A 27,932-nucleotide genomic window follows, 5' to 3' on the forward strand; every position below is an offset into this window, starting at 1 on the left:
CAAAATACATGCGTTGTGAACAACAGGCTCTAGTTTGCTTTCCTTTCATTGTTTGCTTCTACAATGCTGCTACATTTAGGAAAGTACTTTTCACCAATTGGTAAACTGAAGCACAGTCCAAAGCACCTGAACACGATTTATAAGAGCCCCATTTTTGGTCACGAGTCAGTCAGTCCATGGCCGGGTTTCAGATGAGAAACCTGTGTTAGTTAGAACAACAACAATGCTTTAACTTAACTGTGAAGTAAGTGTTACACAATTAGGCCATGTGTTAAAACAATGACAGTGTCTGCACCATACATACTGTTCTATTCTTCATGAACTATGAACTTCATGGTTAGATTTTTACTTCTCGTAGATGTTCAATAGTAAACTATTGTAGCAGCATGTCAAGGGTCACCTGCAAACTACACTCCTGGAAATGGAAAAAAGAACACATTGACACCGGTGTGTCAGACCCACCATACTTGCTCCGGACACTGCGAGAGGGCTGTACAAGCAATGATTACACGCACGGCACAGCGGACACACCAGGAACCGCGGTGTTGGCCGTCGAATGGCGCTAGCTGCGCAGCATTTGTGCACCGCCGCCGTCAGTGTCAGCCAGTTTGCCGTGGCATACGGAGCTCCATCGCAGTCTTTAACACTGGTAGCATGCCGCGACAGCGTGGACGTGAACCGTATGTGCAGTTGACGGACTTTGAGCGAGGGCGTATAGTGGGCATGCGGGAGGCCGGGTGGACGTACCGCCGAATTGCTCAACACGTGGGGCGTGAGGTCTCCACAGTACATCGATGTTGTCGCCAGTGGTCGGCGGAAGGTGCACGTGCCCGTCGACCTGGGACCGGACCGCAGCGACGCACGGATGCACGCCAAGACCGTAGGATCCTACGCAGTGCCGTAGGGGACCGCACCGCCACTTCCCAGCAAATTAGGGACACTGTTGCTCCTGGGGTATCGGCGAGGACCATTCGCAACCGTCTCCATGAAGCTGGGCTACGGTCCCGCACACCGTTAGGCCGTCTTCCGCTCACGCCCCAACATCGTGCAGCCCGCCTCCAGTGGTGTCGCGACAGGCGTGAATGGAGGGACGAATGGAGACGTGTCGTCTTCAGCGATGAGAGTCGCTTCTGCCTTGGTGCCAATGATGGTCGTGTGCGTGTTTGGAGCCGTGCAGGTGAGCGCCACAATCAGGACTGCATACGACCGAGGCACACAGGGCCAACACCCGGCATCATGGTGTCGGGAGCGATCTCCTACACTGGCCGTACACCACTGGTGATCGTCGAGGGGACACTGAATAGTGCACGGTACATCCAAACCGTCATCGAACCCATCGTTCTACCATTCCTAGACCGGCAAGGGAACTTGCTGTTCCAACAGGACAATGCACGTCCGCATGTATCCCGTGCCACCCAACGTGCTCTAGAAGGTGTAAGTCAACTACCCTGGCCAGCAAGATCTCCGGATCTGTCCCCCATTGAGCATGTTTGGGACTGGATGAAGCGTCGTCTCACGCGGTCTGCACGTCCAGCACGAACGCTGGTCCAACTGAGGCGCCAGGTGGAAATGGCATGGCAAGCCGTTCCACAGGACTACATCCAGCATCTCTACGATCGTCTCCATGTGAGAATAGCAGCCTGCATTGCTGCGAAAGGTGGATACACACTGTACTAGTGCCGACATTGTGCATGCTCTGTTGCCTGTGTCTATGTGCCTGTGGTTCTGTCAGTGTGATCATGTGATGTATCTGACCCCAGGAATGTGTCAATAAAGTTTCCCCTTCCTGGGACAATGAATTCACGGTGTTCTTATTTCAATTTCCAGGAGTGTATTAATGGGGCTCATCAAAACTTAAACAATAGTGCACTGGCCATATTAAATGTTTATATGGGGGGGGGTTGTGAAAAGTGAAAGCAAACAACTGTGAAACGTAAACGTGAACCTGTCGGCTACATCATTTAAAGTAGTTAGTGTTGTACTTCCACAACCCATTTTACAGCCAGTGTAGCAATGCAGTACGTTGACACTGAGGACAACAAACCAAGAAATAAAGCAGGTGAACTGTCACATATGGTACCCCAATGTGAGGACTATTGTATGCGGGGACAATAAACTAGAACTCACAAAATTTGACCGTAAACTGTGAACTTGAGTGGTTTACAGTACAGTTTTAACTGGAAGAGATGATACAGCCAATCAGTGCTGGGGTTTCATAACAAAGAATGTGCAGCAGCCAATCAGCACGCAGGACGACAAAGCAGACAGGAGATAAACAAGATGCCTTTCAGAGAGAATTACAACTTGCCACAGCCATACAGATCCAGATGACAACCGCAACAACCACAGCAGAGCAGCAGCAGCAGCAGACGAGTTATTAAAACCAAGGTAATTCATTGCAAAAGCTGTTTTGTATTGATGATGATGTCTCATACTCCTTGAAGAAACGTGGGTGGATGGATGATGATGATGAAGACAACACTCAGTCATCTCTAGGCACGTGAAAATCCCTGACCTTGTTGGGAATCGAACCCGGCACCCCGTGCTTGGGAAGCGAGAATGCTACCACGAGACCACGAGCTGTGGACTGTTTTGTATTATGTGATACATAATGAGTGACCTAAACGAACAAGACAGTGTGATGGAAGACAACCGACAACAGGAGACGGTTCTGTAAGCAATAGAGGTTATAAATCAGACGTGAATGTAACTTTGAATGATGGCAACGAAAGTCCTATTATAGATGACATGACTAAACTGTCATATACATTGTGTGGTGATGTGAGTGAAGTGGACAAAAACAGTACTGAAGTGGGTAAGATCGTCAAGGTTAAGGAGGAGGAATCTATTAGTGAAAATCAGCAAGGGCAAAAGTGGAAGCAATGTCAAGGCAAATTATGAGTAGTTTGAATGTTTTGAGTAATATAGCTATGAAAGAAGACATTAATAGGTTGGGAAATAGTATGAAAAAGGACTTTAGTAGGTTGGGAAATAGTATGAAAAAGGACATTAGTAGGTTGGGAAATAGTATGAGAAAGGACATTAGTAGGTTGGGAAATAGTATAAAGAAAGTAGTACATAACACTAATGAGAAATTAACTTTGAGTAGTAAACGTGGTAGAAGAGAGTGGGAAACTTTGTGATGACAACAGTAGGAAGGTGAAGTCTTCTGAAAACAGTGTAAAGGTGAAAAAGCAGCCAGGAAATTTTGTGCTGAAGATATGGTTAACTTGAGAACCAAATCAATCAGATTAAAAAGATTCAGAAACTGAGGTAGAAACCAAGTGTGCAACAGTGGTAGAGGAAAAACTGGAAAAAATAAATGGAAATGTAGATCCAAAATTGACTGAGATGGAGAAAAAGATGGAAGAGGTACAAAACTAAAGCATAGAGAAAGTGACAATGGGTCTGATTCTGACAGTAGGTGTAATGACGATAACGGTAACTAATCCAGTAGTGATGAGGACAAGGTATTTGAATTTATGATTCATAATGATGGTCACGTGGTAAGTAAAGAAAGAATAAAAGAGGATAATATTAGGCCTAATGAAGCATTAGAGTTTGAGAGGGGTAATGAGGAAGAGGGCCATCCTATGTGTCTGATAATCATACTGATAAGCAGGATGATAGTTTTTCCAGGGAAAGGATTAATGAGGATTTGTTGTATGAAGAAGATCATATGGTAAGTAAAAAGGAAGTATGGCACCCTGTAATAACAGCAAGGGTACAAGGGATACATGTTAAGTTGTTTACTGGCCAGTGATAGTGACTTGAATGGCATTTCACAGGCATTTTTTGGAATCTATTAAGAACACAGAGGGTATATAGTAGTGATGCATGTTTCTGGAATAAAAATTATTGGTGCTACTGGTAAGTTATCAAGGAGTGTGAAACAAGAGGTACTATTAACTGTGGAAACAGCAGGACAGCTGTGGGACTGCAATTTGTTGGCGATTCAAAATCTCAGCTTGATGTTATATTTGGGACTAATTTGTGCAAACTGCAAGTGGGGGCGTTCAACATTTTGTGTTGGATTCATTATGTGGCGATAATGCTTTCCCCAGCTGTGTCTCATTTTTCATGTTTCCTGAGGCAATCAAACTCTTCTCCTATCTTCGGCTTCCATGTAATTTTGTGCAGTAGGATACTTCAGTGTAGGGATATTTTAGAAAAGTGTTCTTCAGTGTTGTTGTTGCTCTCTCTCTCTCTCTCTCTCTCTCTCTCTCTCTCTCTCTCTCTCTCTCTGTGTGTGTGTGTGTGTGTGTGTGTGTGTGTGTGTGTGTGTGTGTGTGTAATCATAAGAGGATGGAAGAAAAAAGTGGTACCATGTTTAAAGGATTTATGTGAAACAAAGGGGGAAGGTAAACAAAAAATAAAAAGTGTCAGCATATGTGAAGGAAAAGGTGCAGGTTATCTGAAAGCTCAATTAACATCTGAAGTAATCAGCTCATTTGTGAAATTAGTGATTTGGTGCAGCAATAGAGACAATATGCTATTGCATTATCTTGGATAAGAGATCTTAATATTAATTGGGGTATAACAGAAGTGTGTGTGTTCAGTGCAATCAGTATATGTGAGATAACTATGTGTCATGGTACAGCCTTTTCTAACATTGTGGAATTCGAACTTTTAGACACAGTTTCCTGGAATAATGTGTGTGGAAAGAATAAGCAGGATTTGTATGTATATCGCCCTTCAGGCTAGAATCTCGAGTAATTTGATGGAATACAGTGAAGTAATAGTTTGTCTAAGTGATAATTTTGTCTGATCACTAATAAGAGTTAAGTTTGCCTTAGAATAAAGATCTGTTACTGTGAAGTGTTTTTCTGTAGAATCAATTGAGCATTAAGATATGCAGAGCAGGTGTTTGTTTATTAGATAATGAAGTAATAATGAAATAATAATGAATAATGTTAAGGTCTTAGTGGTTAGGGAGCCTGTCTCTGCAGTACGGATAATTTTTGAGAAAGCACTCCACTAGCAAACGAGGTAAGAAAGGGAAGTAAAATAAGGGAGCTGATAGACATTATTACAAACAAATGTGGTGTAACTGTATCGATGATCTAATTGTGAACTAGGCAACATTGGGTACTGTTTAGATAGTGCAATTCATGACACTGCAGCTGGGAATGAGAGAGCAGTATTTACAAGTCATATAATACTGCATTACTGGATCTATAGGTTATCAGAAAACTTCTATTTGTGATCTGCAGAATTATGAGCTTAAAGTGGTAATACTGGAATGAAGAACAGTAAGTTTGCTGATTAACTCATAACTGTGATGCTAGACTGATGTGGATATTCTGACAAGTCAACTATTTGGTAACATTTTGTGATTATGTATTTAATTTTCTGGTTGAATGAGATGAGAGAAGTGTGGCAATAATTTGGTACAACTTCCATCCCCTTAATTTTGATTTGAATAGTAATTAAGTTATGCAATGGTGACTACCCTTTTACATAAAGTAATGATTAGTAAATCTACACTACTGTAGATCTTGAATGTTTGCTACTTTGCAAATGGAAAAAGAGACCCAAATCTTTCAAGTTTAACCAGTTTCAGAAAGAGTTATCACCTAGAGTAATGTTTCGGTAGTGGAACGTGCACTTTATTTAAAAAATTTCGAAGTCACCACCTTTTATACTATAGTCAATTTTAGTGCTAATTATTGTAATGTTATAAGAACTAAGTAATGTATCTATTTATGATGTAATGACTATCATTTGCCATTAGTTTTAAACATGTCATTTCCTTAGACTTAATTAGAAGTGAAAGTAAGTGTACTAAAGTACAGTGTTTTGTTTGATTTTTTTTATTTACTGTGAAGGAGGAGAACCACCTCCAAGGGAGCTAATAGCAATGCATTTCCTTACTAACTGCCACTTGCACCTGTTGAAGATGTGGACAACTTTGTGAGAAAGTGTGTAAAAGCTCATTAAAAGTGTGAAAGTGCTTGTGAAAAAATATAAACATTGTGCAAGTGAAATTTTCTATCTAATGCACAGTGTAATTTAGTTTTTTGCAACCCACGAGGATTTATTTTGTTTAGCCAAGACAGGACTTGTACAAAGTGGTATGCGTTTTAAAATGTAATCTTTGTTTACCCAAAAAGGACATCACTTATGATGAAGATGCATAATTTCTGTTAGAAGTTTAACTTGTGGATATTTTGTACAGTTGTACAATAAACTGTACGTAAATATGTTGTATGAGGATTTTCATATGGCCAGTTCATATAAGTAAAAATTTGAAAAACATATGTACTGTAGTTTTGACAAGATTTGGTATGTAATAATTTGTGTGTGTGTAGATCGTTAAACCCAATTTCTGGGGTCACTTGTGGTCATTGAATTGCCCAGTTAGCTGTTTGCAACAACTATCCGGTCAATCCAATGAGAGGGTGATGTGACAAAGCTGGGATATTTTTACTTCCCCTTGTTTTGCTATCTGCCTCCTAGAATTCGTTTTTTCACTTTTCACTAATTAGCATTAAGTGTAATCTGTATTTTCATAAAAGAGAAAGGCTGGCTCTGTTTTAAAGAATATAACGCCGGATCTAATTTTGTGCTTCGTCTTATGTATGTAATTTATTTTCTAATTAATTTTGACGATGTCTAGTTAGTATCTTTTGTTATAGGGCGAAATCAGTAATTGTTTCGTAACTTAAATTCTATTGTAGACACATAAACAAATATAAATTCTGTAATAATTATAAACATTTAGAGAAACAACTAACTGTATTCTCAAAGGATCTATTTGGCTCTATTCAAAAACATGTTAGCAAAGTCAGCCCTTAATTAATTCCAAAGTAATTAATAGTTTCGTCCAAAGTATTCTTTGCGTAACAATATTTGTTAATTTCATGATTTAAACAAATAATTTGGCCTAACTCTTGTACTAGAAGAAACTGTTAAAAAACGGAATTTTTCCATGTATTCAGTTAATTTAATGAGTTAACTCTCAATTGTTAGTTCGACTGGGTTAAAAGAGGACGGAAGGGACCAAACTACGAGGTCATAAGTCCCTTGTTCCGAATAAAACAATACCACAAGTGTGAGAATAAAACAAACGAGATTGACAACACAAAACGGAATGAAAGGAAAAATCACAAGAACAACGAAGGGCAACAAACGTGTAAATGGACAAAAGGGGGACAAGAAAACCACATAAACGGCATGAAGAGAGTAAAACAACAAAGCAGATGACTATGAGAATAGAAAGGAGAAGCCAGCCACTATAACACATTAAAACATCCACTCTAAAATCACAAGGGTGTGGGACAAAGAGGGACTAAGGACATGCGTTAAAACTTAGATCAAATGATAAAAACCACCTTCATGGGGGAAAAAAAAAAAAAAACGTAAAACTAAATCACCCAATGAGGCGTTGTCAGATAAAATTAGCAGCAATGAGCCCGGTAACCCAAGATTCCATCGCTGGGCAGTCAAAGTGGGACAGTGCACCAGAGTAGGGGCCACTGTCAACGGGGCGCCACACTGACACTGAGGCGGGTCTTCATGGCACAGGAGGTAACCGTGGGATGCCCAAGTGTGGCCAATGAGGAGCCGGCAGATGACAACTGATTCCCTGTGAAAGGCCTGCATGGAAGACTTCCATACATTCATAGTCTCAAGGACACGCAGTTTGTTGTGCATACTGTTATGCCATTCCGCCCCCAAAGCCGAAAAACCCTACGGCGTATGTCAGAACGCAGGTCAGGTTCAGAGATGCCCATCTCCAGAAGCAGTTTCTACATAGCCTGTTTGGCTAGCCTGTCGGCAAGTGTGTTGCTTGGGATTCCGACGTGATCTGGGGTCCAAACAAAAACTACAGAACGACTGGACCATTCCAGGGCACAGATGGACTAATGGATGGTCGCTACCGAAGGATGACGAGGGTAGCACTGGTTGATAGCTTGTAGGCTGCTCAAGGAGTCAGTACACAGGAGAAATGACTCGCCTGGGCACGAGTGGATGTGCTCAAGAGCACGAAATATGGCCACCAGCTCTGCAGTGAAAACACTGCAACCATCGGGCAAGGTGTGCCGTTCTATATGTCCTCAATTAACATACGCAAAGCCAACGTCACCATCGGCCATCGGGCCATCAGTGTAAATCACTTCATGGGCCCAGTACATGTCGAGAATCGAGAGGAAGTGACAGTGGAGAGTCGCAGGGTTAACTGAGTCCTTAGGGCCATGTGAAAGGTCCAGGCGAAGCCATGGCCTAGGTGTACACCATGCAGATGTATGTGAATGGACCTAAAGTATAGGTGGTAAAGGGAAGGACTATTTCAGACAGAAGGAATCACACACGAACCGCAATTGTTAGCCGTGACCTGGGCCGCCGATGCGGAGGACGGGCTGCCGCGGGTGGGAAGAGTAGATGGTAATTTGGATGTGCAGGAGAACTACGAATGTGTGCAACGTAAATGGCAAACAGTTGTGCACGACTAACGTTCAATGGAGGGACTCCGGCCTTCACCAGGACACTGGTCGCTGGACTCGTTCTAAAGGAGCCTGTCGCTAGGCAAACGCCACACAGGGTGTATACGTGGACATGAAAAAAAAAAAAAATCCCAGATTTCCCAGTTAAAAATACGCTTTCTCCCAGGTGAAAATACACTTTTCCCGTGTTAAGTGACAGTATACTTTTCCTCGCCACTGTAAAACTTATCAATCCTTTGAATGTTTATGATTTTATACACCGATGTAGAATTTACCGGCACTTTAGAAAACGAAACTCAGGGGAAAAAACATGTTTTGCAAAGATCTTTGATGTGCAGCAACATGTACACTGCATATTTTCTTGTTACGAAGGAATACATTCGAATTCCTCCAAACACTGCATGCTATTTTCCAAACATTGAAATCGAGATTGTGATGTGCTTTTGTATGCCAGTCATAGCTCATGTCACGTGATCTCGCCAGCTGATGACCGCATAGGACACGTGATGAAGTCAACCAATTGCAAGATCACTCAAGTAGCGCGAACACACAAATAAGAAAAAGTTAATGGTTTAAATTAATATACTTACTGTTCCTACAAGAAAAGCAAAGTTTCCACATATAATATTGGTCTCTACGATTAATAAACTGTAAGCGAAGCTAAGCTTCCACATATAATGTTGATCTTTTTTGCGCATGTTCCACTTTAAGATACATCACACAAATGTACCAGTAAAATTCTTAATAACGATGCAAATGTTAGGTCTTCTGGGCTCGAAATTCTTCTAAATGGTCTTCCTCAAAGAGTTGATTTTCAAATCAGAGTTAAACGCTTTGTGATTTAAGAAATTCATCACACATAGTTCATCTTGCATAAAATTATATTTAATTTGAAAGTTACGCTTTTCAAACCACCATTCGCAATGTTTTCCCGCAACCTGTCAGAAACAGGTTTGTTTAAGCAGTTGCCAGAGAGCGCCAGATAACAGGCGTCACCACGCTTGCGCAGGTATGATGACGCAGGTAACCCGTATGTTCGTACGTGTAAAACATTATAAGATCTTAGATTATGTCATAAAAGGAACATTGACATCAAAGGCTACTTCAAGAACATCCGAACTTCAAGAACCATACTAAAATGCATAACTCTGCTTAAAGCGCACATTGATATGCCCAGATTCGGACATAAATTTTCTTTATCAGTACTGTATTATCCCATGTTTGGTGTCATACGCTTTTCGTAATCAAAAAAGACAGCAACCACGTGTTGGCATCTGGAAAAGGCTGTGCAGATGGCAGACTCGAGGGACACAGGATTATCAGTGGTAGAGCAACCCTGGTGGAAGCCACCCTGACATGGAGCCAGTAGGCCACGTGACTCCAGGACCCAACCCAACCGCTGAAACACCATACGTTCCAGCAGCTTACAAAGAAAGTTGGTGAGGCTGATGGGCAGACAGCTACCCACATCCAGCGAGTTATTACCGGGTTTGAGCACAGGAATGATGGTGCTCTCCCGCCATCACACCAGATACAGTTGAAGATGATGAGATGTCGCTTGTAGTCCGATGAGATATGTTTGATCATCTGACTGTGGATCTGATCTAGCCCAGGAGCTCTGTCAGAGCAATGTGCCAGGGCACTGAGGTGCTCCCACTCTGTAAATGAGGCATTATAGGATTCACTGTGGAGTGTAGTGAATGATAGGACTTTCCCTTCCATCCGCCATTTGAGAGTGCAAAAGGCTGGGGGATAATTCTCCGATGTAGAGGCTCGAGCATAGTGCTCAGCAAAGTGCTTGGCAATCGCGTTTTCGTCGGTAGATAACACGCCATTTATGTTAACACAGGGAAAAACACATTTAATCTATGCCCAGACTTGGGAAGATGATGTATGGCACCCAATGGTCGAGACTTATCTCGACCAACACACCTGCTTCCGTCGTTTGATAAGTTGGCAAACCCGGTCACGGAGTTGTTTAAAGGCTATGAGGTGCTCCAGGGAAGGGTGCTGCTTATGCCGCTGTTGAGCTCGCTGAAGCTCCATAATTGCTTCAGTGAGTTCCGGCGACCACCAAGGGACTGCCTTTCGCCATGTGCACCCTAAAGATGGATCGCGTTTTCTGCTGCATATATGGTAGTTATAGTCACCTGCTCAACCGTCACATTGATGTTATCATGTGGGGGAAATTCAACAGTGGCAGCAGAGGTGGAAGTTTCCCAGTCCGCCTTGTTTAAAGCCTATCTGGGCAGGTCTCTGTGGGCCTGACGCCAGGGCAGTGACAAGACGACGGGGACGTGGTCACTACCACACGGGTCGTCGTGTGCTCTCCACTGGATAGATGGGCGAAGGCTAGGACTGCAGATCGAGAAATCAATGGCCCAATATGTGCCGCACTGAAATGTGTGGCAGCCCCAGTATTTAAGAGGCAGAGGTTGAGTTGTGACAGTAAATTTCAACATCTTTGCCTCAGCCAGTAAGCACGGAGCCACCCCCACAAGGGGTTATGAGCATTAAAATCTCCCAAAAGTAGGAAAGTTCAGGGAGTTGACCAATCAGTGCAGCCAATACGTTCAGGGTTGCTGCACCATCTGGAGGAAGATATATGTTGTAGACAGTTATTTCCTGCATCATCCTATCCTGACAGCCACAGCTTCAAGAGGGATTTGTAGGGGCACAGGATCACTGCAAACCGAGTTCATGACAGACGCAAACTCCACCTGACACTATTATAGTCGCTACGGTTCCTGTAATATCCCGTATAGCCGCGGAGGGCAGGGTCCCACATTGTCAGGAACCAGGTTTCCTGGAGGACAATGCAGGAAGCAGGTGTAAAACTTAACAGTTGACATAGCTCAGCCTAGCGGTGGTGAGGTGAGGTGGGGGGGGGGGGGGGGGGGGGGGGGACACCGCAATTCCAATGCAGGATGACATGATCGTGAGGCTGGGAAGGTATGAAACACTCAATGAAGCAGTTTACACGTCAGGGTCACCTGCTGCCATCGGTTTATTTCCTGAGCAGTCTGTATCCATGGTTTCTGAGGGTCCGGTGAGATTTATGTCCTCAATGGATGCCAGACTCTCCACCTTATCCTCTGAAGCAAAGCTTATAGGTAGCAGTGGTGTGGGTGCCACCGCAAGTCCCTTGGTCTTGGGGTATTTTTTTGGGATTTCTCTCGCTGCTCCTTGGGTTTTTCTGCCTGGGAGGGCTCGATTGATTCAGTCTCCGGGACTGAGGATGATTGTAAAGCCCTACAAACAGCCACCTTTGGACACTTCAGCCTCTGGCGAGAGTCATCTTTCCTACTAGCAGAAATCTGGGAAGGGAGTGACGCAAGGGACCCCTTCCTAGTGAGAGGTGACGAAGAAGAATTACGTTTCTCCGGCTGAAAAGTGGGGAATGGTGTTCCCAATGAGGGTGGGGGGGGGAGGGGGGGGCAGAGCTCCCAAAGTATGTACTCTACGCAGTTGACATATGACCGAACTTCCAGCACTTAAAGCACTGCATAGGCGAAGGGATATATGGCTCTACATCACAGCGGTAGACCATCACCTTGACCTTTTCGGGCAATGTGCCACCCTTGAAGGTCAAGACGAAGGCATCAGTGGCCACCTGATTATCCCTTGGACCCCCATGGACGCGACAGACAAAATGAACACCTCATCGCTCCAAGTTGCCGTGCAGCTCATTGTCAGAATGCAAAACAAGGTCCCTGTGCCATGTAATACCTTGGACCATATTCAAGCTCTTATGGGGTGTGATGGTAACGAGATCATCATCCAGCTTGTCACAAGCGAGTAATGCCCGCGACTGGGCAGAGGATGCCGTTTTTAACAAGACTGACCCTGACTGCATTTTGGGCAAGTCCTCCACCTCCCCAAACTTGACCTCTAAATCGTCTACAAAAAACTGTGGCTTCATCGGAACAAAGGAGACCCCATCAGTTCTCGTACATACAAGATATTGGGATGAATTAGGTTCGCTGCCATCCTTAGCCTGGCGTTCCTCCCATGGCGTGGCCAGGGAGGGGAATGATTTAGAGTCCTACTTCCTTGCATTGTAGGAGACTTAGAACACCTAGAGACTGCTGGTGTTTGATCACTAGCAAGTGATGACGTGGAATGCTTCATTGCGCGTCATCCGCACTGATGCCACCCACTCTGACCAGAGGCCCTCCCCATGGGCACCACACAGCCACAGCAAAAGCCACTTGGCAGAATGGCCATTGCGGAGAGTGCCGATGCTCCAGAGTGACAGGCATCTACTCCTTGGCATATGTGGGGATTTAACAGCGCAGGCATCAGCAGAGCGATCCCTATGTTGTCAGGGGGCTACAACCAACGCAGTACATGTCGGCCCCATCACAACGGACTGGCTACCATGCTGGATATGAGGTACTAAGAAGTCCGTGGTCATTGTCGGCGCAGAAAGCGACACTGCATAGTGCATCATGGTGGAAAATGCACCCAGGAAAGTGTCCTTGGCCAAGAGATGGAGAATGAGACTGACTGCAATGCGACGACAAGAAATCTGGCTACAGATCTCAAGGCACGATGCGCCATTTAAGGCGCCCTTCCCCAATTGGCTTGCTCTTCAGAAAAATTTTGAAGAGTGGAGGTCAAACCCTACAGGGGACCATCACATAAAGGCCGAAATGTGAGAGACTCCTTTTAGTCACCTCTTACAGGAATACTTCGGGCCTATTCTTTATTCTTACCCCCGGACCCACAGGGGAAGGAGGGGGGGGGGGGGGGCGGTTAATTGTAGCTTCCATAAATTAAACATCGAACAATGTGTAGTTTCAGGGCCTATTATTGTGAATATATATAAGGGCCCAATTTCTGGTCATGAGTCAGTCAGCCCACAGCCGAATTTCCGACAAGAAACCTGTATTTCGTTAGAACAACAATGCTTCAACTTAACTGTGAAGTAAGTGTTACATAATCCGTATGTTAACACAATGACAGTGTCCGCTCCATACGTACCGTTCTATTCTTCAGGAACTATGACCTTTGTGGTTAGGTTTTTGCTTCTCGTAAATGTTCAACAGTGAACTATTGTAGCAGTATGTGGTGGTTTGCCTGCAAACTATTAATGAGGCTTATCGAAAGTTAAACAATAGTGCACTGCCCATATTAAATGTGTGTATGTGGGGTTTGTGAAAAGTGAAAGTACACAACTGTGAAATGCAAATGTGTACATGTCAGCTACATCATTCAAAGTAGTCATAGTTTTACTTCCACAACCCATTTTTCAGTCGGTGTAGCAATGCAGTACGTCAACACAGAGGACAATAAACGAAGAAATAAAGCAGTCAAACTGTCACAAGCCAAATGTCCTGTGAATACCAATGTCATTGGACACAGAAAATTTAAGTTTGGGGAAAAGATGGGTGAACACTGGCTGTAGCCTCCTTTGGGGAACTGTTAAGGTATTCACCTCAAGTTATTTACAGAACTCACGGAAAATTTGTAACTGGATGATCAGATTTGGACTTCCATACAGTTCTACCCAAATATGGCTTAAATGCTCCAAACACAGTATTAACTTGATCCATCTGAAAAAGTACGTCAAGGGGCTTCTGGTAACAGCCAATTTGGTCTACACAAAATTATTGCAGAAATGGGCCCCACAAAGTTGGGAAAATTTAAGGTAAATTTGAGCAATACAATTTATCCCTAGTACATTTTTCACAGGGTAGTAGATTTTGGATGCCTACTGCGTGACTAATATATCACAGAAAATACTTTAATTTACACATAACTTATTTTCAACATCTATGCTTACGATGAAGGTGAAACTTACAGTACTATCAATATGTTTATAATACGTAGTAGTAGTAAGAAAGTCATCATTTAGGAACAATAGCCACAGACTTATTTTAAAGGGAAAATATATTTCTTTGTAATATTTACCATAGGTTTTGGATCTTCACCCTCAATCATTCTCCTCAAATTCTCAATTATTTCTCTGGGATTGTAATTTGGTATCTTTGTCATCCAACCAGTTCCAATCCCATCTGCACCATTAACAAGTACCATTGGTATGATTGGTATGTACCAAACTGGTTCAATTCTTTGGTTATCATCTGTATTGTGCTTTAGGAGTGCGTCATCATGCTTATGGAAAATATATCGTGTCAATGGACTGAAACATAACATGAAAGAAGCTAGGTCAATCAAGTTTTAGAAGTAAAACATTACATAAGAACTTAAAAATGAAATAATTATTTGTACAGAGTAGCTGCGTCGTTCTCCAAAACACACACACACACACACACACACACACACACCACGCATTAACGTTGTGCCAGCTAATCACCACAATGAGATTGCGTTTTGGCAGATGAACTATGATGGAGGTTGTGTGGGGTAGGGCCAGGATATAGAGGGAGGGAGATATATGAAGCAGGAGGAAGGGTTGTGGGCAGATAGCTAGTGGTTCCAAGGGAGGAAGCAGGTGTGTAGGACAGGCATGTGGGGGGAGAGGCATGACAGGTGCATAGGCAAAGCAAGCAACAGCAGGGGAACTGGAGCAAATGAAGTGCAGCACACAATGAAGATGACTTGGAATTGGGAGGTGGTGTAGGACAGAGATAGGACACACTTATATAGATGGTGTGGGGACCATGGGTTAGCAGAGATTGATGCCAGAAGGATCACAAGACAGAATGATGTGGTGCACAGATAATTCCCATGTATGTAGATCAGAAAAGCTGGTGCTGGAGGGAAGGATCCACATGGCACATAATGGGAAGCAGTCACTACATTTTAACATGATGTGTAGAGCAGCATTTTGTGCCAGTGGGTGGTCAACTCTGCTCTTAAGTTATTCATACTGATGGACAACTGGTTAGTGGTTATGTTCACATGAAATGCTGTGCAGAATTGCAGCAGAGCTGGCATAAGACATCGCTTCTTTTACAGGTTGCCATGCCTCTCACAGCATAGGGTAAGTTGTGACAACTAGAGTAGGATGTGCTGAAGGATGAATTGGACTGGTCTTGCGTCTGGGCGTTCCACAAGGATATTCCGCTGTGGCAAGGGGTAGGGAGTGGCATAGGGGTGTAACAGGATGATGTGTAGGTTGTGTGGGCAATAGAATACCATTTCAGGAGAGCTGGAAAGGATCTTGGGTAGGATTGCCCTTATTTCAGAGCATGATGGTAGATAACCAAAATCTTTGGAGAGGATTATGACTCAGATGCTCCAGTCTCAGGGAAACCTATTTGCTGAAAGGGAAACCTATTTGCTGACTAACTGGGGTAGAAGGGCAAGTGCCTGCCTGTGCAGGCTTTTACGAAACATAACGGGCAAGGGAATTCTCATCATTGCAGACACACTGCCCACAGGTGTCAAGATTGTACATTGTGGATGGCATAAGAGTGTGTCTCTCTTGTGTGTGGCTGTCTGACAATGCTTCTGCTATTCAGAAATTGGCTTGAATGTCAGTCATCAAATTACTGAACTTTCATGTGATTTTCTGCACTTTATGGTTTTGTGGAAGGTTCATATAGATTACCAAATCTCATGACTTGTGACGACTTTTTTCCCTGAAAAGAGCTATCCACTTTTTGCATTGCAATCAAAATGCAGCACACATTTTTTTTCAGGGGTCGAGGTGTGTACAATGAACTGTACATACAGTTTCTCTTCAACACATTCCAGAAAATGTCTTGAATGGCTAATTTTGAGATTTTGCTCCACTGCAATTTGTGACACAACAGTGGATTCAATATAACTGCATATCCACTACTTAATACTGCCACGTCAAATGCACATACATTGTTTACAGTTGAAGGGGGGGAGGGAGGGAGGGAGGGAGGGAGGGAGGGAGAGAGAGAGAGAGAGAGAGAGAGAGAGAGAGAGATTGCACACACCAATCATCCAAAGCAAATGTTCAAAATTTGCTGAATGCAAGATTTTAACAAAGTTCTAAAAGCTGCCCCCCCCCCCACCACACACACACACACACACACACACACACACACACACACACACCCCACTCTTCCAACAAGCTTCTATTCGTTACTATACATCTACAAATTTTTATTAATAATGAGAAAATATGCTGATAATGCAGCAGTGATATTTAGTAGGGAACGTGCAAATATTTTCAGGGGAGACACACTGTATTTCCAACTCACCTCAACATTGTGAAGATATATCTTGGACTAGCTGAATCCTTTCCACCATTAAGCCGAGTGCCAAACTGTCCAATTGGTTGCAGAACATTGATGTTATTGCTGCCCACGAAATTCTGTGCCAAGTTTACAATTGTTGACATAAGTGACTGTTCACCATGGTGATACGCAGAATGTTCAGCCACTGAACCTGCCAATTGAGCAACTTTAACTTCTCTCTTGTCATTTCGTTTCAAGCATGTGAACAGCACCTGCAAGATTGATTTGCTACATTATTACAAATCAACATTATAATTGCTATGTAATGTTGCCATATGTAACACAAACAGGGCACCGGTGTGATATGAGCAACTTATGAACACAATAATCTGAAGGAAGTTTCTCTCTGTTTCCTCATTTAAAGAGAGAGAGAAACGGCATGGGATAGGACCTCCCCAGGTCACTGCACCCCCCACCCCTTTTCTCCCAGCATCCAACACCACCACCCCTTCCAATATGCAATGCTCACAATGAAATGGCAACAAAGTTAATTTCTTTATCGTGAGAAACTATTGAATTAGAATTAGGCTGCAGGGGTAAATAATGTTTACATATTCCGTGTACAATGAAACTTCTGGTGCTATGACCAAATATGACACACTCCTTATATCTGTGCCCATCTAACTTGTTTATTTTTTGTTTGTTGTTTCGGCCTTCTCACTATCATTGTCCATTTTGGTGCAATTATGTCACTGGGTATCTGGACAAGTGGCTTTGACCTCTTTACACTTTAATATAAACTTACTAACTAGCACTTTCTGTCACAGCAGTAAATAAAATATTATTAATAAATTCATTGAACACTTCATGCATTACTTTCCTTAAGACAATTTTGGCTTTGTTGAGTTTTTGTTGGTCTACAAGGATTTGGTTCAAATGGCTCTGAGCACTATGGGACTTAACACCTATGGTCATCAGACCCCTAGAACTTAGAACTACTTAAACCTAACTAACCTAAGGACATCACACAACACCCAGTCATCACGAGGCAGAGAAAATCCCTGACCCCGCCGGGAATCGAACCCGGGCGTGGGAAGCGAGAACACTACCGCACGACCACGAGCTGCGGACTACAAGGATTTGGCTCTGTTTGTGTCTATAGTGAAGCTCTCTTTGCTTTAAGAGCACTTTCCTAACACAGCTATAGAAACCATGGCAGGTCTTCCTTATCCGTTACAACTTTGTTTGCCACATGTGTTTAAGATGGGTTGTATAAAATTCTTTAACTTTTGTAAGTATATGCACAACATTTTCAGCCCGAGAGATGAATCTTTGGTTAGTCTGTTCAGGTAATCTGGAACGTTTCCTTGCTGCACTAATTAATCAGAAATATCTCCCTACCTTCCTCTACATTCCTACAGACACCCACAATCAGTAATACTTCAACAGGTTTATTATCACTGATCCCCAGCTGCATATTAAGCGAGAAGAACAGTTCAGTCCTGTTTGTAATCAGATCTAAGATGTTAACACTCACAACTCAGTCCTGTTATCAACTGTCCATGTTATTTTATTGACAAGTTTCTGATGTTATGACCAGTGTAGTTGCTTCCTGTAAAGTAATCTTGTTGCCAGTTGATCCATGAGGTTGCCTCTCAGTACGTGTGAAATAATTTTATCAAACTTTCAAGAAAAGTAGGCGCTACTACATTATAGCTTTGAGATGAAACTCTGTTTCAATTTTTTTTTTTTTTTTTTTTTTTTTTTTGCATATAGAAAATAAAAATCATTGTCTGCAATAAGTTCTAAGACCCATAAGTCCTGCCTAACACAGTAAATCATCAATTAAAAAATCTAAAAATATTGGCTCCGAACATTTGAAAACAAAGTCTGCAAAGGAGACCATTATTTTTTCCCCCCCCTGAAGTCCATACCGCAATTCCACAATTCGAAATTCTGTAAGTGCACATTTCTTGCATATACACTCATGATACAATACACCAAGACCTATGCAAGCCTGAAACTAAATTATCCCCCCCCGCCCCATGTATCACACAAAAAAGATATACTATTCCTATATTTAAAAAAAAGTCTGCAAAGAACTCACCTTCCTCTGTCCTGGTTTGAATCCGTCAACCAAAGATGGGATGGATCTTTCATTGTCACAATTGCTAAAGAGTACGAGTTCTTTATTGACAAAATCTGAATAATTAACAGACTGTGTATCTTTCTCATACAGATACTGTTCAGGCAGACCCATTTCCTTCCTCCTCTTTGAATCCTCCATCCACGCTGTGAGCCACTCTTTTCGTTGTTCCACACATTTCTTACTAAATGCCTGCAACAACAAAAACATAATAATATGATGAAATTATACATTAAAGTCTACAAATAAAAATAAACACAAAAAGAAATGTGCTGATTTTAAGATCCTGTAAAACAGAACAATGCCAAAGTTGTTCTTACAATTGTTGCTAGGTGCTCTCTTGGGTCTTATCTGTAGTGACCCAAAATGTATCTCAATTTTTTGTAAAATTAGCACCTATTCTTGTCAAAATCAGCATCTACACGGCGTCTCACGAAAGACGCCCGGAAGGGGTACGCGGGTCATGTAGCGCACTTGCCAGCTGTTGCCGCTGCATCTCCCGGTTGTCACAATGCGTAGTTCTCAGACACCAACACCTTGCAGGTGCCCCCTACACTGAGCGAGAGTGTACTGGTGTTTTCATTTGAGTATTTTGTGAAGTCCGATCACTTCAAATATTGTTGCTAGATGTCATTGTTGCAACTGGGCCGAGTCTGGCACTTGGCCTACCCATACGTTGCTGGGCCCGGTCCTCAGGCAGAAACACCGTGGTGTATATCTTCTATACTGTGAGACTGAGTGTTCGGGTATTTTGGTTCAAATTTCCTCTTGTGTTTCCATTTGGTTGATATACACAAAGGGTCAACAAGCGTTTCTTGTGTGGAGCTGTGGAAAAACAGAATCGTGCGTGGAATGTCAGCTTGAAGTCATATGAAAATTTCCCAGTGCGATTGTTCCCAATGATTCGACAATACGCAAATTAGTGAAGAAATTTCAACAGACTTGATCTCTGTTATACAAACAAGATCTAGAGAACCTAGTATTTTACCTGAAAGTAAATTACAAAAGAAATGGAAGGTCTAGGAAAAAAAGTCCAAGAAAATCTCTGCACCATTTGGCACTTCAGACTCTTATCATAAACATCTGCTCACAGAGCTGTGCACAAAATGAAATTGAAACCATAAAAAATAATGGTAGTGCAACAAATGAGGAGCTCAGATACCGCTGCTCGACATGATTATTGCAACTGGCTGTTACAGTCTCTGCACGATGGGCAAGTTGATCCTGAGATGCCACTCCTCTATGAAAACCTAATGGATAAACTGACACAGACAATGGGACAAACTATGCGCAAACTGGCAACATTCAACAATTAAGATCAAGGACAATCACAACTTTTTTTTCTGTCTGTATCTATAAATAAATCAAATAAAAAATTCTACTACAGCAATAACTAAGTACGCACTCTCATAAATGTCATCCTTTCAATGATTATGCATGTCTGCTACCATTTTGGAAGTTCAATTTTTATAAATCTCTGATTACTTTAGTTTCTTTTGGGGACAGTTTCCTCTTTGATATTTCAGCAATTATTTGAGCAGCACTTCCTTCTCGTACTTTCTTTTCCCAACCTCCTTTCTCTGCACTGACATCTCTACTAATTTCCCACTTGTGTCCTGCTATTTCTCTACTGCCAACATTTTGATTCGTCACACATTAATTCCCTACTGCCTCACTAGGCAGTTGTCTCAGTTGATCCCATCACTAACATAACCTGCCATAATCAGGGCAACTGTTTCTTACTCTCAACCACAACAGGCTGACTTTACCCTAATATCCCAGTGCTCAACCAAAGAACAAGTCCTGGTTGAATGAAATACCAACCATTTATTTTTTGATGTTGCTGAGCAACAGTCATACAATAATTTTTAAATGAACACACTGCCATTTGACTGTATTATTGCGACCCAGGTTTTGGCCTTTTACGCCATTTTCAAGGGATTGGGTTTATGTTGTTAACATATATTGTATGACATCAAGCTCATAACTGGCCATAAGTTAAGAAAAATACTGGCTCCCCGCGAAATGCCAGATGTAAAATCACCAGCTTGTGAAATGTCAGTGAATAATAGTTGGAGCATGTCATATGTTAATGACATAAATTCAATCACTCGAAAATAGTATAAAAGACTGAAACCAGGGTCATAATTAAACAAACAAAATACAGTCAAATGTGGGTGTTGATTCTCTACATACCAATCTAATTGACAGCTCGTCAATTAAACAGGCAGATCCCATTCCCAAATACAAGAAATTTGAAGAGATTTCAATCCCTACCTCGTAAAAGAACGAATGGTGAAATTACTCTCACCAACATCAGTGCAGTTTTAACAGCTGCAGTGAATATCAATAAAAAGAGAATGGTACAGTTCAGAATTTTATAAGGAGAGACTGCTGTACGAGCAACGAAATGGAATGACACGTCTTTACAAAAGATAAAATTACATGCAAAGCTATTAATGACTGCAGTCCTATTTATCTCTGTATTCCAGTTTGTAATCATTTCATGTAAGATAATCTTGCAGTCTTTAAAGGAACATTAAAATTACATCAGTTTCCTTAAAAAGTGATAGTGACGTGTGTAAAATCTGCGTAAAAAAGGTAAAGAGAGGTATACTATGCATCCGGTGCAGGTCGTGGTATCACGACAAATGTGTTAAAGTGAATCTAAAATATATAAAAGACGAACATGACTGGACATGCCGTCAGTGCGTTGAGAGTGTCACGAAAAACGAGGCAATGGACACGATAAAATCAAAAGAAAAAATAATAAGTGTGCTTACAGAGGGTTTAATGACTATAAATACGAAATATGAAGAACTTCGGCAGAAATATCAAGAACTGGAAACGAAATACAAAGAGATAGAGCGAGATCATCGTCTAGCACAAGACAGTGTTGTTAACCGTCGTTCTGCGCAAAAAACGTGACGTTTGCCGAAAAAAACAAACAAACAGACAGTGAGTACAGTTCCGGCGATACCACTAGCAAATAAATTCGCAACACTAGACGAAGACTGTGATAAGACAAAGAACAATGACGAACAAAAATCAGTGACGAAACTTCCAATCGAGTGCGCAGCCAAGAAAACATCTAATGCGAAAAATAAACCAGTAAACCTCAAACGACGAGTTGTTGTACTTGGTGATAGCCACGCCAAGAAAATTGCCGAAAAAATAAATGAGTACAGTACGTTATTCACGGCAACAGGTATGACGAAACCCAGTGCACCTTTGACTGAGATAATTAAGAGCAGCAACTCACTTAATGAGCTATCTAAGACTGATGCCGTCATAATCATGGGTGGAAGTAATGATGTATACAGAAATGAGAGTAAACATGCGACCCAGTGTTTAAAAACTACATTACTTGATCTGAAAGTTCCGAACATCATAGTTACTAGTTTGCCTCACAGATACGACCTGCAAGACAATTCCATCGTAAATCTGGAGCTTGCAAAAGTAAACAGACAATTCTACAAAATATGCAAGTCCCAACAAAATGTAACATTTCTTGATCTTCCAGATGCAAGAGATTTGTTTACGAAACATGGACTACATTATAATAACGCTGGCAAGTCATACGTTGGCAAAATGCTAGCAAAATTAATACAAAAAGACGACAACGTTGCAAGAAAACCAATTGCTGTGCAACCAGTTTCGACCAAGGAAATGGATAAACGAGAAAACAATTTCAAAATCGCAGCCACAGCGCCAGCTCAAACAGGAACATCACGTCCAGAAGATGAGAAGGTGCCAGAACCAGCCTCAGAACATACAGCAAAGACTGAAATTATCGTCAAGAAAACTGTACCTACTCATCATCCAGATGCTCACACACAGGGAAACTGATGAAGGGGGCCAGTTCTATCCGAATTTGGCCCAATACAACGAATCCAGAACAAGTAGTCAACACTCAGGTGGACGTTCCGTTACTTTATAGTCAAATTAGTTTTAAAGACCCTCTACCTAATAATATATGCAGTAGTAATTTCGTTATGCACTTGAACATAAGAGGTCTGTCTGAAGGAATGATCAGGAAGCTTTATGATATAGAAATTTTGCTAGAAAGTGTGAAACAATCTGTGAAAGTAATATGCCTTAATGAACATTGGCTAAAATCTGAAAATATCAGTCTCCTAAATAAACTTACAGGTTATAAACTGGCTACCAGCTTTTGTAGGACCAATGGGTATGGAGGCTCTTGCATATTAGTTCATTCCACGGTAGACTATGATCAGACAGACAGAATTTTAGCCATCTGAATGAAGAAGGCACATTTGAAAGTTGTTGTATAGAACTTAAAGAGTATAACACACTAATTATCAGCATATATCGCACCCCTGGGTACCATATAAGCTCTGTATTCTTAGATAAGTTTGATACATTGCTACATAAATTAAAATGTGAGAAACTGTACAAGAAAGTGGTTATATGTGCTGACTTCAACATAGATGTAAGGACTGATGACAAATTTTCTTCACACTTAAAGAACCTGGTAGCCACAAATGGGCTAAATCTCAATTTCGATCAGTATACAAGAATTACAGCAAGCTCTGCAACATGTATTGACAATATTGTAAGTAGTTATAATTATTATGTAAAAGAAAAATTTCTTCTAGATTTAGAAGTATCAGACCATAAAGCACTATTTGTATCACTACCGAAGCAAAATTCAGTCTGCACAACAAAAAGATGTAGGAATTTCAGTCAAGAAAATGTGGAAGTATTTTGCAAAAAACTAAGCCAAACCAAGTGGACAGTCAGCAAACACACTTCCACAAGTGACAATTACAATAACTTTTTAACTGAATTCTTGGGTGTATTCAATGAATGCTTCCCTTTTGTAACAGTGAGGACCAGGTCCCAAAAAAGTAGATCCTGGGTAACAAAAGGAATTAGAGTGTCTAGTGCTACTAAGAGGAAACTGCATATGGAGGCAAAAGTAAATCGAAGCCCTCAATTTCTTAAGTATGTAAGCACATACAAAAAAACATTTGACAAAATAGTTAAACTAACAAAACGTACTGCAAATAACGACTTCATTACAAATGCAAAAAACAAATCAAAAGCTGTTTGGTCTGTTATAAGAAGTGAAGTTGGCAGTGAGGCAGAGAGAAAATGCCCTTCTAAAATAGTGATTAATGATAGAGCTGTTACAGAACCCAGTGCCATTTGTGAATCATTCAATGACTTTTTCATAAATTGTAACAAATTTGGTGACTGTTCACCACCAAATACAAAGCCCAATATGACAGATAGCAATTGCACATGTTTTAAGTTTTCTCATGTTTCCATCTCAGATGTCATCAAAATCATAATGTCCCTAAAAAATTCAAAATCTGCGGGGTGGGATTAGGTCCCCACTGAAATAATAAAAATAGTTCGTCACAGTATTGCATATCCACTCTCTTTCATAATCAACCAATCATTTGATGAGGGATGTTTCCCAGATCGATTAAAATATGCAGAAGTTCGGCCCATACACAAAAAAGGCAAACAAGATGAATTGGGCAACTATAGGCCAATCTCACTGTTACCAATTTTCTCAAAAATATTTGAAAGAGCTGCATGTGATCAGATTGAAAATCACAATTCATCTAACAGCATTATCTTAGGCAATCAATATGGTTTCAGAAAAGGCCGCAGCACAATCCATGCAATAAATGAATTAGTCACAAAAGTCAGCAGATGTCTTGATGATAGAATGTGTGTGTCAGGCATCTTTTGTGACCTGTCCAAAGCCTTCGACACAGTAAATCATGACCTGCTTCTCCAAAAATTGGCACGCTATGGTTTTCAAGGCAAATCTCTTAGCTGGATGTCATCATACGTGGCAAACAGAAAACAAAGAGTACTTATTAACATCAACGGCAAGAAATTTCTCTCTGGCTGGAAAAACACTCAATTAGGTGTTCCACAAGGCTCAATATTAGGGCCACTGCTTTTTCTATATTATATTAATGATATGCCATGTCAGGTCCAGTCTGATACTATCCTCTATGCAGATGACTCAACAGCTGTAGTCTGTTGTAAAAATGAGGTAGACCTAATTCGTCATATTGAACAAACAGTTGGGGAAGTGGAGGCATGGGTCAAAAACAATAACTTGACATTAAATTTTACGAAAACAGAAATTGTTCATTTTACCACAAAACAATCTGCACAGTCTATAAGTGAAATAAGGTATATGGACAAAAAATTAGAGACTGCAGACTGTGTCAAATTCCTTGGCGTGTTAGTCAATAAAAACCTGTTATGGAGTCGCCATGTGGATAACATACTGGGTCGACTGAATAGCCTTGTATATATTATGAATATCTTGTATAGTATTACTGATTTAGCTGTAAGAAAAACTGTATATAATGCATATTTTGTTTCAGTCATTAGGTATAGTATAATTTTCTGGGGGTCTGAAAAAACAAATTTACTTAGAGCTTTTAGACTACAAAAAAGAATCATCCGAGCAATGGTGGGAGCAAAACCAAAGCAACACTGCAAACCTTTATTTGTAAAACTGGATCTAATGAGCATTCCAAGCATATACATCTATGAAACTCTCACTTTCACGAAAAGAAACCCACAACTTTTTGAGGGCAACTTCTTCTTGCATCAATATGATACAAGACATAAAACGAGCTACATGTTACCTACCCACCGTTTAAAATCATATGAAAAAACCCCATACTATATGGGCATGAAATTTGTAAATAAAATATGGAAAGATATGGATGACCCAAATATAAAAGGCACCAAAAGAGACCTGGAAAAATATCTGAAAGATAAATGTTACTATAGTGTAGAAGATTTCATGAATGGTAACAATGCATTATAATTGTAATTAAAATACCTCTTTGAAGATGTTACACCATGTATATTATTAGTTTATTGTCTATTTTTAGTATTGTTATATATAGTGTAAAAACTGACAAGTCACCTATGTCACAATCTTTGATTGTATAAGGCATGTTATGTGATAATAAAAATTGAATTGAATTGAAATATTTGAAGCTTTACCATATTAATGCAGTGATCATCACTGGGACCTCCATACTTGAATTTTATTCTGTGTCGCTTCATGTCCATGAAGTACTCCTTTGCCTCTTTGGATGTAGAGGTACCCAAACCTGGAAAATTTGTCAAATTTAAAAAAGAAAAACCATAACAAGAATAGACATGTACACCAAACAGAATTTCATTTGTGTTGTGTAAGCACGCTATTAATATGATAACTGGATTGGAAACGCTTTACTAACAATAAAAAAATATGGCAAAAATTACCTTTGTAGTACTTTATCTTATAAGTATGCCAGTTATCTCTTGAAGCTTTCCATTCCTCAAATTCTGGAAGCGAATAAAATGAGAATTCTTGACTGCCTTTTGATGCCTTCACAATGGGAGTTATAAACTCTTCCAAAAATGGGAGTTGAAGAAGAGATGGCCAATTGTGGTGAATGAAATTGATCAGCAAACCTTTGATGTGAGAGCCATCCTGAAATATGACTGATAGTTTACTAAGTATCTATTTGTATGTAACAGTCAGCAGGGAAATAAAAATTTTTCAGTGTCATTCTGATTTTCATCCATAAAACATTCCCATCTCCAACACATTACATGCTGAATGTATAAACACCCACACCAAAATTTGCCATAATTTCTAGCATTTAACGCTCATGCAAATGCAGCAGCACAAATTATGAGCAAGAGCATAAACAATAACGAAAGACATAGCTGTTATACTAACACTGTCATTAGTTGTGGATTCTATGCAACAGTGTAATAAACCAGATGTTACCCAAAAGTTGAAGAGTGGTTGCCTATTCTTATGTAGCTCTCAATTTACAACCTACATCTACATCCATACTCTGCACTCCACCATATGGTGCATGGCGGAGGGTACCTCGTAACACAACTAGCATCTTCTCTCCCTTTTCCACTCCCAAACAGAACAAGGGAAAAATGACTGCCTATATGCCTCTGTACGAGCCCTAATCTCTCTTCGGGGTCTTTCCCCGAAATGTAAATTGGCGGCAGTAAAACTGTACTGCAGTCAGCCTCAAATGCTGGTTCTCTAAATTTCCTCAGTAGCGATTCACGAAAAGAACACCACCTTTCCTCCAGAGACTCCCACCCGAGTTCCTGAAGCATTTCAGTAACACTTGCGTTATGATCAAACCTACCAGTAACAAATCTAGCAGCCCGCCTCTGAATTGCTTCTATGTCCTCCCTCAATCCGACCTGATAGGGATACCAAACACTCGAGCAGTACTCAAGAATAGGTTGTATTAGTGTTTTATAAGCGGTCTCCCATACTGAAGAACCACATCTTCCCAAAATTTTACCAATGAACCTAAGACAACTATCCGCCTTCCCCACAACTGCCATTAAATGCTTGTCCCACTTCATATCGCTCTGCAATGTTACGCCCAAATATTTAATCGACGTGACTGTGTCAAGCGCTACACTACTAATGGAGTATTCAAACATTACGGGATTCTTTTGTAAAAGATGAAACTCAAGCTGACTCTGAAAATGCTGACCCTGAAAATGTTGGACATTTTGATGTTGATTTCGGTATACCAGAAGACAATGACTGAGTTCGTATTTCAAATCTAATTATTTGGACAATTTTGTTGACTGTGATGCTGACACTTCAGTGTGTTGTGTACAAAATGGTGAGGAAATAATTGGAGTAGTAGTGCCAATATTAGCTGACAAACAGTTCTGAGAAATCTGACGAATCAGGTGGTCAATCAGTGGACCCTCCCAGTCTGTCAGAAGCACTTAATGCATTGGAAGTAACACAATGTTACTCGAGACCATGAAACATTGGTTTTGACAAAATGTGCACAATGATTTCATATGAAAACTTTATTTACAAATGCAACATTGCTTCAAAAAATGAATCACAATTGATTCACTCTTTAGGCCTAAATAACTAATTAGGCATAACTTAGGCATAAGCCTATTTAAACTACTGTATCAATTACAGCACAATGTATCTATCTTCTGTTTGCACACACTTGAGTCTCTCCTTCCTGCATTTTCCTCCAAGATTTTTTCTCTTTTATGGGCAATTTTACTAGCCTTTTGTTGAAACATGGGGCCAGACAACAGAATTTGTTGTGAACCCATGTGATAGAACCATTCAAACAAAGAATCCTCCACTACTTAAACAGGGTGTATACGTGGCCAAGGAAAAAAATTCCCGGATTTCCT

The 27,932-nt window shown here is 41.0% G+C and overlaps 1 protein-coding gene across 1 annotated transcript in view; it reads right to left on the reverse strand.

Annotated features, from left to right (window-relative positions):
• Positions 1–27,932, reverse strand: part of LOC124789783 (DNA topoisomerase 2-alpha-like) — a 195,246-nt gene that overhangs the window by 106,648 nt on the left and 60,666 nt on the right. The window contains 5 exon segments of the mRNA XM_047257251.1: positions 14,364–14,595; positions 16,595–16,842; positions 18,678–18,908; positions 25,731–25,840; positions 25,995–26,205. Coding sequence (XP_047113207.1) covers positions 14,364–14,595; positions 16,595–16,842; positions 18,678–18,908; positions 25,731–25,840; positions 25,995–26,205 — 1,032 coding nt within the window.

The sequence above is a fragment of the Schistocerca piceifrons genome, chromosome 3 (genome assembly GCF_021461385.2).
Source record: "Schistocerca piceifrons isolate TAMUIC-IGC-003096 chromosome 3, iqSchPice1.1, whole genome shotgun sequence".
NCBI classification, from domain to species: domain Eukaryota; kingdom Metazoa; phylum Arthropoda; class Insecta; order Orthoptera; family Acrididae; genus Schistocerca; species Schistocerca piceifrons.